This window comes from Penaeus monodon, chromosome 11 (assembly GCF_015228065.2).
Source record: "Penaeus monodon isolate SGIC_2016 chromosome 11, NSTDA_Pmon_1, whole genome shotgun sequence".
NCBI lineage: Eukaryota > Metazoa > Arthropoda > Malacostraca > Decapoda > Penaeidae > Penaeus > Penaeus monodon.
In genome coordinates this window covers 2678991-2692582 of record NC_051396.1, presented here as the reverse complement: position 1 = coordinate 2692582, position 13592 = coordinate 2678991, and the positions used below count along the sequence as shown (strand labels likewise).

At 42.1% G+C, this 13592-nt stretch overlaps 1 protein-coding gene across 1 annotated transcript; it reads right to left on the bottom strand.

Annotated features, from left to right (window-relative positions):
- Nucleotides 1-206: 206 nt before the first annotated feature.
- Nucleotides 207-12534, bottom strand: LOC119578661 (G2/mitotic-specific cyclin S13-7-like). The gene is made up of 7 exons (XM_037926225.1): nt 12280-12534; nt 6777-7016; nt 6259-6444; nt 3939-4045; nt 2994-3074; nt 2390-2545; nt 207-1294 (listed from the first exon to the last, which is right to left on the bottom strand). Exons 1-7 carry the CDS (start codon nt 12442-12444, stop codon nt 1036-1038), a joined length of 1194 nt encoding a protein of 397 aa, XP_037782153.1. The 5' UTR covers nt 12445-12534; the 3' UTR covers nt 207-1035.
- Between the last annotated feature and the right edge of the window lie 1058 nt (nt 12535-13592).

Here is a 13592-nt window from a genome sequence, read left to right as displayed (position 1 = left end):
GGAGGAAGGAAAGGGAGAGGAGGGAGGGAGGAGGAGGGAGGGAGGAAGGGAGGGAGGGAGGGAGGAGGGATGGGGAGGGGTAGTGAGAGGGGGAGGAGAGAGAGGGATGGGGAGGGGTAGTCAGAGAGAGAGGATGTAAGTAGAAGAAAGGAAAAAGAAAAAAAAAATCCAGAAAGAATATACACGTATATAAAAAAACAAGAGAACCAAACGACACTCAAAAAAAAAGAAGAGAAGAGGATGAATAGGAAAAAAAGCAAAAGAAGAAGAAAAAAGACTAACTAAAAGAGAGAAAGCCTGAACGTGGGGGAAAAAATCTCTAGCTTCACGCATTCCTCGGCCGAGCCAACGCGGTAATATGTCCAAGGCAACAACATTGTCCAAAACGTTGAATCAACACATGACACACCACTGTATGCTATCCAAAAGAGAATCAAGCTGCACCGGCGACACCAACACAACGAAGTCAAAACGCTCAAAATAACGACGTGAATTGTAAAAAGAATTTGCCATTGCATTGTTGGAAGCATCGTAGTCACGGGTTCAATGTTGCAAGCACGGAAGAGGGGGCGCAACACGCGTTTGCATCTTTGCAAGGATGTAGTACAAGTTGTGTCAAAGATTGTAAATAACATTTAGCACAAACTATAGGTGTGATAAATGTTAAGGCGTTGCGAGAAAACAAATTCTATGTTTGGTAAAAATCACGGAGATATCGCGCATTTTTTTACAATAGTACCTCCTGTGTAAAAGACGACGTTTTCTATAAGCAACATACTATGAAAGAAAATGTACATCGCAAGGGACTAACTAATCCCTTTTCGAACAGAGCTGAATGGGAAACGAAATCGAAACAATAAAATGGAAAACATCACAAAACTCTTGTCCAACAACATATCCACACGCAAACGCAAACAGACACACGCAAACCAACCAACCAGCTTATTTTTTTCCTGCATAATCAACAAAAAAATGCTTCAATTTCGCTTAGAAATTCGTGCTTCTCGTTGGCTGTTCCTTAGTCTTTATGGGCGTCTATCTGGTTGCGAGCGCCCATTCTATCGTGGGCGTCCATTTTATCTCGCCCTTCCATTCTGTCGCGTGGGCGTCCATTTTATCTCGCCCTTCCATTCTGTCGTCGGGAGGCGAAAAAGGGAGCGTCGAGGGCGGCGTCTCATGACCTGGGCCGAGGTCAGAGGTGATGGCCTCCAGGAACGGGGTCATGTACCGCGTCATGAGAGAGGAACAGATTCTCGCGTCGCCTTTCTCGGCTTCTGTGTACAGCGTGTAGAGTCTGCGTGGCAAAGTTAAAAAGAATGAATTAATTAATATTATCCATTATACACACACGTGCATACACATACATAGACGTGCTTTATACATTCATGTACACACACACGCACACGCACACGCACACGCACACGCGCGCACACACAGCCCGCACGAAGATTTGTTTATACTGGGTAAACCAGACCTGGATACGGTAGTTGGTTTCTGACTGAGATAAGACGGGGGGTGGGTGTTGACAACCACCAAAAGACCTAAACTATAAGGGAGACAACCCTGACAAAAAAAATGCCTGTGACCTCAGGCTCGAGGCTCTTCCTTAACCAAGGGCTAAGGAAACTTACCCCTACAGAAAAGGTCTCAGGGGCTGATGACACCTATTATATTTTAATCAGTAAAGTTCTTAAATGAATGCTTCTAATCGCCGACAATGAAGAGTGTTCTTGATATCTCTGGAGTTACGGGTGCAAGCCCGTCTTTAACTGGATGATGATGATGATGATGATTATGATGAATATATATATGTATATATCATACACGAGTATAGATAAATGGATGGATGATTCTCAGTCAGCATTATACCGTAGCAAGCAGAGGAGAATGTTTGGGGAAGGAAAATAGGTGAAGAGAAGGATGAAAGAGGAGAGAGAAAGAAGAGAAGGGTAGGAAGAGAAGAAGGAAAGAAAAGAGAAAATAAGGGAGAGGAGAAAAAGGAAGGGAAGAAAAGAAAAGAGAAAATAAGGGAGGGGAGGGGAGGGGAGAGGAGAGGAGGAGAGAGGTAGGGAGAAGGGGAAAAGAGACCAGACGAGACGAAATGAGAGAGGAGAACAGAGAAGAGAAGTGTAGAGGAGACAGAGAAGAGGAAAGGAGAACAGAGGAGGAGATGAGAAGAACAAAGGAGAGAGAGGAGAAGAAGAGAAGGACAAAGGAGAGAGTATAGGAGGGCAAAGGAGAAAGAAGAGAAGAGGAAAACTGAGAAGATACGGACAGAGAGGAAACGACCCACAAGAAAAGAGAAAATGAGAGCCAGAAAAAACACACCAAAACGACAGACAAGGCAAAGCATCAAACCCAACAGAACGGGCCCCCACACAACACTCACAGCGTCTGCCACGTGTTGGCCTGCAGGCTGGGCACGGGCACGAGGCTCAGCGCTACCTGCATGGCTGCCGACGCCTGCACGCTCGGGAGGAACTGGCTGATCTCGTAGTTACTCAGGCAGGTCTCGGCGACGTGGCGGGCGACGGTCACCACGTTTCTGAAGGGGGAGGCCAATGGGGAGGGATTTGAAATTAGTAGTTTTTTTTCTTTTATTTCTCTATTGTTATTTACTTATTATTACTATTATCATTATTTTGAGAATGATAGTTGTGACTGTTGATGGTGGTCGTGGTGGTGATAATGGCGATGATGACAGCAATATGTGGTGCTAAACATATGATTTATTGAAAACCTATTGCAGTGCTGTATCTAATCCTAAAAGTAACGGCGACATATACAAATGCTATTACATTAATAACAACAGCAACACCACCATCTATTTTAACACAACGTAAGTATAAAATCACGCACAGTCGCGGACAAAAGCAGTGTATTGAACTATCTTCGTAATCTAATCAAGTGTCACATTATCTAGTTGTTCAAAAAGGACGTCTAAGCTGTACATGTACTTAAGTAATACACACAAGTACACCTTTATTACTTACCTATCCAACCCGCACATTTGCGTCGCTTTGAATGTAAGATGATCAATAAAGTACCAGCACGTTGGACTGTGTAGGGCGTAGCTGGAAAGGGGTATTTTTATCATGTAATTTTGTTATAAAAAGGGTTAATTTTTTATAATATTGATAATTTTTTCATATTGTTAAAAAAGGGTTAAATTTTCATATTGTTAAAAGTGGGTTATTTTTTCAATTATTGTTAAAAAGGGGTTATGTTTCATATTTTCATATTGTTTAAAAGTGGTTAATTTTTCATATCATGTGCGTTTTCATGTGTGTTTAAAAAAGGTTGATTGTTGTTACATTTATTGACAATGAATATCATTCAGTGAGGATTATCTGTTTTCCGGACAGTTCATCAGTGTTTATATCATACATCAAATTCAATGAGGTTTATTTCTGCATAATATAATCTGTAGCCGTTTATTTATTCTTGTTTACTTGGTCTGTCTTATCTCTAAGGTCTAAATTTCTCTATCACTCACCTTGGCCTATCATACATCATATTCACTAAAGTTTACTTTGAAATCATATATACAAACGAAGGCTTAATTTCATAACATGGTCATCAGTTCATGATCATCAAAATTAACTCGTACCCAAGTTATATGTATTAATTTCTGAATAAAGTGCTTGTTTAAAACCTATTTAGTGAGTACTGTTTGGTTAGGAAATACTGACAAATGAAGAAGATAAAGAATCCTAAAGTCTACGTATTATATCAGGAAATAAAGAAACCTGTATTAAAGAAAGCTAAGTGTATCATTTACTTTAAACCACAAAAAACTAACTTAAACGGAAGACATATCATGGAAAATACACAAGAAAATACAAAAACCCTGACAAGCCTTATTTTCCCCTCTGACTACAAAACAGCACCAAAAGAACACCCGAAAGATACATTTTTTTTCCTTCCAGATTTCTCACCCAAGTTTCGAGAGAATAAGGACCTCCATGCGTCTGAAGTGATGCGGCCGGTACGTCCCCGCGCACATGGACACTAGTTCGGTGATGCCTGGAACCACGCACTCCTCCTGTGCACCAAATAAGCAAGGGGAAGAGGTTCTCAAATTTGGATGTAATGCTAACAAGACAATGAAAAAATCTTTAGCATTAAGTGAACGTTTATATGATTATGATAAGGATAATGATGATGATAATAGTGATAACATCTCTGGAAAGTATAAAAAACAACAACTGATATATCTGCAATCCTTTTCCGTTAAACTGACACAGACTAAGATACTTTTTGCATATATAAACAAGAGTCTACCGAAAAACAAGATCCTCTGTGATATGTTGAATGGCAGTAGAGACACTAACTTCTCTGAACACGCACACGCGCGTGAATGAATAATCTGTCACAGTACATATATAGACATATCACCTTACCACATGTAAGATAAAAATATCTTACCAGACTAAAGCACAATTTCTTAGTACAAACCCCATACTGAGTCCCTGCCCAACAAAAGAGAAATGGAAGACAAAGAAAGAAGAGAAAATAATAGAAAAGAAAAGAATAAGAAAAGAACAGAACAATAGAAAAGAAAAGAAAAAGAAAAAGGAAAAGGAAAAGAAAACGGGACAGAAAGAAAAGAAAAGAAAAGAAAAAAAAATCACTTAATCTAAGGCCTCGCAACCTTTAAACCTCTGGTGATGTCACCTTGAAGTCACGAAGGCCCTCTAGCAGCACTCGCCTTTACTTCTTCAGGCACCCTACTCTTCAACCCCCGCCCCCCCCTCCCTGCCTCGCATGCCTTTCCCTTCAGCATCGCTCATCTCCGCCTGTTTCTACGAATTTATTGCTGCTCGAAGGAAAGTCCATACATACTACAAGTCCAAATAACGAAAAGAATGAATGAATAGATGAAATGATAAATTAAATTGAAAAAAGATTGTTAATAAATGAATAAATTATTTCATGTAAATAAAGAAAGATTATTAGTAAATGAATGAATTATCTGATGTAAATAAAGAAAGATTAGTATTAATTAATAAATTCAATTTTAAAAAGCTAGCCACAGGAGTAACGTCTCACCGGTAGATTTGATTTCACTTTTGGATCTTGTGGCATCCCTAGGTACTGTCGAGAGCATCAGAGGCAAAGGATACGACACAGAGAATCTCTCCTTATCACTTTACAGCTTATTATGTCACCAGATAGTACGATTAAAATTCAGAACACAAGCATCTGCAAATTCTTCGTTTTCTTCAAAACCTCTTCCCTACCATTCTCTCATTTATCTGTCCCTTTACATGCTCTCGAAAACCCCTCGTGTAACATGGTTTCAACGTATCTCGGATTATTTTCTTCCGAACTTCACCTTTTCTGAAAAATCCGGGGCGGTATTTACGGAAGGTCTTTGACAAATTTAAAGACTGTCCTATAAAAACTGACAGTAAGATCGTTACAGAATTTGTCTATGACTCGTTTTAAAGACTGTCCCATAGGGTTTTCGTTTTTGACTCGCTCTGCACCACAGTTCAAAGCTAACACTAACTAGTACTAATATTCTTATCTTAAAAGACCGTATGATAATATAATTCAATGTAATCATGGAATTATTACTATTTCAGTAAAGCTCAAGCATATAACTAAGGTGTTACCTTATGCAATATCTTTTATATTTTTACATGGCACCCTGTACATTTGTTGCCACTGTGTTAGCTGAAAAGAAAAAGAAGAAAAAAAAGAAAGATGCCAGGAAAGTTTCCCATAACATTACTAACGCGGAATTTTCTTCAATAACTGTTAAATGACAGTAATGCTGAAGACGTCTTATAAGGACAATTTAAAGAGTCCTTATGCATTTGGGAAAAAACATCCATATTTGCCTTAAACTTCGGCCAAGTCACAGGCAAAAATTGGGTGCTAGGGACATTTTCGAAGAGTCATAAGAAAATCTTGGAGTCAAGAACTTATTTTCTGTCAAAGACAAATATCGGAGTCTATGGTCTTTCCTGAATACCGCCCCTGTTCCCTACCCAAATCTTTCTAAACAAATCCTTCTCTTACTATAAAATTTACTAAAAAAATCTGCTTTACCGTACCATTTTCTGTAAAAGCAACCCTCTCTTCCCATTTTCTAAATAATTTTAAATTATCCCTTACCGTGTCATTTTCTCCAGAAGCAATACTCACTTCCCATTTCCTACAAAAATATCCTTTACTGTCCCATTCTCTCTCTCTAAAAAAAAATCCCTTCCTGTACCATTTTTTCCCTGGAAGCAACCCCTCGCTTACCATCTTCGCCGCCACGAACAAGGCCGCAACTGCCAGGAGCTGCAGACAGTCTTGGGCGAGCGGTGTCACCACGAGGAACCGGTCTGCCAGGTTCACCGCCAGGAACACTGTCTCGGGACCGAACTGGAGCTGGTGGTTCACTTTGATCAGCCAGTGGACCAGAGTGCAGCGCATGTACTCGGTTACCTGGAAGGAATGGTAGGTAGTGGTGGTTGGTGGGGGCGTTGTGGAGGGAGGGAGGGAGGGAGAGAGGGAGGGAGGGAGGGAGGGAGGGAGGGAGGAAGGAAAGGGAAGAGGAGGTGGAGAGAGGGAGGGAAGGAGGGAAAGGAGGGGAGGGAAGGAGGAAAAGGAGGGAGGGAGGGAAGGAGGGAAAGGGGAGGGAGGGAAAGGGAGAAAGGGGGGAGGAAGGCCAAGAGGGGAGGGAGAGGAAAGGGAATATAGGGGATAAAAAGCATACAGATAAACAGATAAAAAGTAAGAGAACAAAACGCAAAGAACAGAAAACACACACCACTTACCTGGGGCTGATCCGCCATGCAGTTATACGGATGGTAGTGTTCCTCCATCGCCTTCTTGATCGCATATATATCGTCGGCGTACTGGTACCCAAGCACCGTGTCGAGGGACGTGAAGACAGAGCCCCCCCCAGCAGCGTCTCCTTCAAGAGGCGCGGCATCGTCAGTGAAATCTTGGTCCAACAGGGAATCGGCACCCAAGGACGACCGTCGGCAGGTCTTGTCGTATACAAGGTCCTCGTGCTGTCCGAAGGACCCGTATTGTGTTGTGTGAGGCGCCATGGATTACTGAATGACGCTAAGGTTGTTGGTAACTTGTAAATGATCTTGATTAATGCTACTCATAATTTGTGATAATGATCTTGGTAAATGCTATTGATAACTGGCGACTATCGCGATATGGTGAGTATCGCGATCTTGATTCGCGATTACTATCCCATCGGTGACTATCGCGATTGATAACGATCTGGGGAATGCGATATGTGGTTGGTCAGGTACTATGGATCGTATATGGAGGGTTAGATGATGTTTTAAGTGATTTTTATTGATGATTGAGGTTATGATACTCGTAAGTTGCTAAAGATTTATTGTGATTTGATCTTGTTTTGAGTGATTTTTGTAACTTGTGATTCCTGATCGAGATTGATCAATACTTATTATTAATGATCAGGATAAGCGGTTCCCAACCTGGGTGCCGTGGGATATTTTCTGGGGGTCCATAGAGCAATATGAAGATTATGATTGCGAATGAAACCGGATTTTGTCTCACCTACAGTGCCTACAGATAATTATCACCCACACTTTAATAAATTGGAATCTCTCATATAGTGTTCTCCTTTAGCTATTGCACTATTACATTATTCAAACTAGTAATAATTAAATCTGAAAAGATGACAGACATTGAACAATGACATGTACATAATTCCATATTAGGGGCCCACAGAATAGAAAAAGTTGGGAACCGCGGATCTAGACTTATGCTATTGATTATTGATCTAGGATATTGATCTAGGATAATGTTGATGATAACTTGATTATTGATCAAGATTGATCCTGTTGATAACTTGTGTTGAATGGCCTAGATGGACACTAATAATGACTTCATTATTGATCTAGATTAATGCTATTGATAATAATTGTGATTAATAATTGAGATTGATAATATTGATAACTTTTGATAATAAAAATAAAGGTATAGCAGACATCATTAGCAAAGCAATTTAAAATATATGCAAGATCGTCTTTAAGGTATGAAAAAAAGAAAAAACAACTTTACAAGAAAGAAAATTATCCCCGAAAAATTTGCAATCAAATCTTCATCAGAATTGTGTATTGTGTGTAAATTCGGATAAAAATTTGATAGTGTTTTGGCGTCGCGAGATGAAATTTGGGGGAAATTCGAAACCATCCTGGTTCTTTTCTTGGCGTGGATTTCTTCCATTTTATGTAAGACAGTCTACCAAATAGTGTTTTATTAAACAACAAATATATCCAAAAAAAAGGGTAAGTTTTAGGAAAAAAACATAAAAAAAAAAAATTAAAATGAAAAAAAAAGGTATCTTTAAAGACAACATAAACACGAGAAAAAAAAGAAATACTAACGGCCATAAAGGTATAAGAATTTAACATTAATTAGGATATATATTGTATATATATAATTAATTATTATTATTTTTTTCTCCAAAGAACTTTTATTATTTATTTCTTTTTTCCCCTTTAATAAGCAGTGACATACGATGACTAGAAGAAACCAGCTGTTTTCTGCATTGAACGCTTTTTAGGAAAAACTTTTTTTAGTTTAAAAAAAAAATTTCGATGGAGAGGGAAAAGGGAAAAGGGGGGGGGAAGGGGGAAAAGGAAAAGGGAAAAAAAGGGTAAAGAAAGGAAAAGGGGGGGGGAGGGGGGGAAGGAAAGGGGGGAAAGGGGGAGGGGGGGGAGAATGGATGGGGTTTTTGGGGAAAAGGGGAGAGGGAAAAAGGGGGGAAAGAGAGAAAAAGAGAAAAGGTTGGGGACAGGGTGGAAGAGAGGGGAGAGAGAGGGGGAGAAAAGAGAGAGGGGGAGGAGGGGGGAGGAGGGGGAGGAGAGAGAGAGAGAAAAAGAGGAGAAGAGGACGAGAGACGTGTGGGGAGAGAGGGGGGGAAAAAGGGGGGAAGAGGGGAGAGAGTGAGAGGGAAAGGATTTTAGGAGAAGAAAAGGGGTGAGAAGAGAAGAGAATGAGAGAGAAGAAGGAGAGAGAGAGAAAGAGAAGAGAAGGGGAGAGGAGAAGGGAAGGGTAGAGAGAGAGAGAGAGAGAAGAGGATAAGAGGAGAAGAGAGAGAGAGAAGAGAGAGAGAGAGAGATGGAAAAGGAGAGAGGGAGAGAGAGAGAGGAAGGGGGGAGAGAGAGGAGGAGAGGAGAGGAAGAGAGAGGAGAGAGGAAGAGAGAGAAAAGAAAAGAGAGAGAGAGAAGGAAAAGAGAGAGGAAGAGAGAGAGAGAGAAGAGGATAGAGAGAGAGGGAGAAGAGGATAGAGAGAGAGGGAGAAGAGGATAGAGAGAGAAGAGAGAGAGGAGGAGAGAGAGAGAGAGAGAGAGAGAGAGAGAGAGAAGAGAGAAGAAGAGAGAGAGAAGAGAGGGGAGAGAGAGAGAGAGAGAGAAGAGGATGAGAGAGAGAGAGAGAGAGAGGGGAGAGAGAGAGGAGAGAGAGAGAGAGAGAAGAGAGAGAAGAGAGAGAGAGGAGAGGAAGAGAAGAGAGAGAGAGAGGAAGAAGGAGAAGGAGAGAGAGAGGAAAAAGAGAGAGAGAGAGAGAGGGGAGGGGAGAAAGAAAGAGAGAGAAAGAGAAGGGGAGAGAAGGAGAGGAGAGAGAGAGGAGAGAGAGAGGGAGGAGGAGGAAGGGAGAGAAAGGGGAAAAGAGAGAGAGAGGAGAGAGAAGAGGAGGAGAAGAGAAGAGAGAAAGCGGAAGAGAAGAGAGAGGGATAGAGAGAGAGGAGAGAGGAAAAGAGAGAGGGGAAGAGAAAGGGAAAAGTGGGGAAGAAGGGAGGGGAGAGAGAGGGGATAGGGAAAAGAGAGGGGGAAGGGAGAGAGAAGAGAGAGAAGAGAGAAGAAGAGGAGAGAGAGAGAGAGGAGAGAAGAGGGGAGGATTGAAGAGAGAGAGAAGGATTGAGAGAGAGAGAGGAGAGAGAGAGAAGGGTGAGAGAGAGAGAAGGGTTAGAGAGAGAGGGGAAAGGGGAAAAAGGGGGAGAAAGATAGCAGAGAGAAACCAAGGATTAAGCGAAAAAGGAAAAGGGGGAGAGATTCGGAGAGAGGAAAAAGAGGTTTAGAGAGAAACCGAAGGGGAGAAAGGGGGGGAAGGGGAAAAGGGAGTTTTAGAGAACCCCCAGTCCAGTTTAAAAGAGAAAAGGGGGTGGAGAGGAGAAAGGAGAGAGAGAAAGAGTAAGAAGAGAATGGGGAAAAGAAGAGAGAAACCCGGAGAGAAAAGAAGAAAAAGACCCTTTTGAGAGAAAACCCCCAGAAAAGGGGAGAACCCCCAATTGGGAAAAAGAGAGAAAAGAGGTTTAGAGAGAAAAAGAACTGAAGAGAGAAAGGGGAACGAGAGAGAGAAAACCGCAAAAGGGAAAAGAGGAAGAAACCCGAAAAAGAGAGAAAACGAAGGTTTAGAGAGAAAGAAGAAGAGAAACCCCCCAGGATAGGAGAAACCCCGAGGAAGTTTAGAGAAAAGAGAAAGGGGGAGAGAAAAGGAACCGGAGAGAGAGAAGGGCCCAAAGGGGAGAAAGGGGAAGGGTTTAAAAGGAGAAAGTTCGGAAAAAGAGAAGATAACGGTTTTAGAGAGAAGAGAAAAGAAAAAAAGAGAAAGGGGGAAGACCTTGAAGGGGAAAGGGGAGAGAGAAAGGGGACGAGAGGAGAACCCCGCCCGGGGAGAGAGAGAACGACCCGGGGGGAGAAACCCCCAACGGGAAGAGAAGGGAAACCAAGAAGAGAAACTGAGAAAAAGAGAAAGGGCCCCAAAGTTTAGAGAGAAACCCCGGAGAGAGAAAGAAGGGAAAAGAAGGAGCGAAAGAAAGAGAAAGAGAGAAAGGACCCAAGGGGGAAAAGTACCCGAGAGAGAAACCCCCAAAAGAGAGAGAAAACCGAGGGAAAAGAATTTGGGAAAGAGTTTAGAGAGAAAGGGGGAAAGAGAGAAACCCCAGTTTCAGAGAAAAAAACCCGAGTTAGAGAGAGAAACCCCCTTTTTTAGAGAAGGCGAGAGAAAAGACGAGAGAGAACCCGCACCCAGAGGGGAAACCGAGCAGAGAGAAAGGGCGCAGAGGGGAGAAACCCCCTCGGAAAAGAGAAACTCACCCTTTAGAGAGAAACCCCGGAAAAAGAGAGAAAAGGGGAGGAGCACGCAGAGAGAAACCCCCCAGGGGAGAGAAAAAGGGAGGGCAGAGAGAAAAGGGAAGGGAGAGAGAAACCGAGAGAAAACCCCCACGTTTTAGAGAAACCCGCCACTTTCTAGAAAAACCCCGCCACGTTAAAAGAGAATCCCCGCACTTCAGAGAAATCCCCACCGTTTAGAAAAACCCGCCTACGGTTCAGAGAGAAACCCCCCATTTTAGAGAGAAATCCCGCCCGTTTAGAGAGAAACCCCGCCTAACCCTTTAGAGAGAAATCCCCGCCTACCGTTAGAGAGAAACCCGCCTACCTTTAAGAGAGAAACCCGCTACCGTTTGAGAGAATCCCGCTTTCCGTTTAGAGAGAAATCCCCCACGTTTAGAGATAAACCCGCACGTTTCTAGAGAGAAATCCCCCTACGTCTAGAGAGAAACCCCCCTCCCTTTTAGAGAGAAATCCCGCCTACCGTTCTAGAGAGAAATCCCCGCCTACCGTTTCTAGAGAGAAAAACCCATCTACCGTTTCTAGAAGAAACCCCCCGTTTCTGAGAGAAATCCCGTCCACCGTTTCTAGAAAACCCCCGTCCCCGTTTTAGAGAGAAAACCCCCCTCCCGTTTCTAGAGAGAAATCCCCGTCACCGTTTCTAGAGAGAAATCCCCGTCTCCCGTTTCTAGAGAGAAACCCCCTCCCGTTCTAGAGAGAAATCCCGTCTCCGTTTCAGAAAAATCCCCGCTCCGTTCAGAGAGAAATCCCCGCCTACCGTTTCTAGAGAGAAATCCCCGCCACCGTTTCTAGAGAGAAATCCCCGCCTACCGTTTCTAGAGAGAAATCCCTACCGTTTCTAGAGAAAATCCCGACTCAGTTTCTAGAGAGAATCCAGTATAGTTAGAGAAATCCCGCCCCGTTTCTAGAGAAAATCCCTGCTACCGTTTTAGAGAGAAATCCCCGCCACCGTTTCTAGAGAGAAATCCCCGTCCACCGTTTCTAGAGAGAAATCCCCGTCCTACCGTTTCTAGAGAGAAATCCCCGCCTACCGTTTCCAGAGAGAAATCCCCGTCCACCGTTTCTAGACAGAAATCCCCGTCCACCGTTTCAAAACAAGTATTAACCTTGTATCTGTTGGACGACACGGACCCTTCAAACCTAAGCCACTACTCACCAGAGTATCCTGGAGACCGTCGTCGAGAGGACCCAAAGGCAGATCCTGTAATTCCACGTCCATGGTATCTGTGACGAGGTGAGAGGCTGTTGTCTTCTCCAAAGCGTCTTCCGTCGCCTCCCTCGCGTCCTCTTGGCTTGTGTGTGACCGCTTGTAGTCTTCCATACTGGTGTTTTTGTTTGAGTGTGTTTTCGCGTGTGTGTGTCTCTCTCTTTCTCTCTCTCTCTCTTTCAAAAGACCTTCGCAAACCCCCCTTGCGTCTGGGAAAAGGAGCAAAGGAGTGGTTTTGAGCGGAGGTGGTTCGGTTAGTTCGTCTCGAGTGCCTGTTTTGTGGTTTGTTCACTCTTTTCGGATATTTGAAGCTGGTTTTGGTGTTCGTAGCTTATATCTCTTTTTCAACTGATTTATCCACGGATTGTGTTTTCGGGACTTGGTTGTTATAATTATTATTATTATTATTTTTTTTTTACTTTAACGCTCCTTAAGATATAGAATCCTACTAATTGAAAAACAAAGTGGTCATTAAGTATTTTAGGGTTAATACAGTATAGGTTTGCTTGATATTTCTATTAAATCACACTGATAAATAATCGAGTTATGCTTAGTACTAGTTATTTAATCAGTTAGGTATCTCAGCCTCATATATTAAATATACATCTATATCCTGTGTTAGTTACTAGATAAATTAAAAAAATATATAAAATAATTTAGCTCTTGTAAGGAAGGCCACGTGGAGATGGAGAAAAAAATATTTTACAATCATTTTTGAACTTCACGCAGCCATACATCCTTACAATAATTATTCCTTGTTTCAATTACTCCACCATGCGCGAATACTCTCCACGCAACATTTGTTGTGACATATTTTCTTCAAATTTTTTACTTTATTCTTTCCTTACCGCATATTATTCCAAACACCATTGGGTATCGTTTTTCCCTTTCTCTATGATACCGTGTTCCTGTAAATGTATACCAAAGTCTTACGTGTTGCACAACTCTCTTATCATCATCTTGCAAAGGAAATACCATAGATGAAGAGGGTCTTATTTTCTGCTGCTTTATTCATTAAAGACACATTCTACTTTGTATCATATGGGTGTGGGAAAAAAATATACAGAAGAAACGTGATGGAGATCATTGGCATTTGCTCAAGTGCCAAAGGTCAGGATGCCACTTGGTTTGCGGTAATAACAAATTTTATTATTATTATTATTATTATTATTATTATTATTATTAGAGAGAGAGAGAGAGGAGAGAGAGAGAGAGAGAAGAGAGGAGAAGAGGGAGAGAGAGAGAGAGAGAGAGAAGAGAGA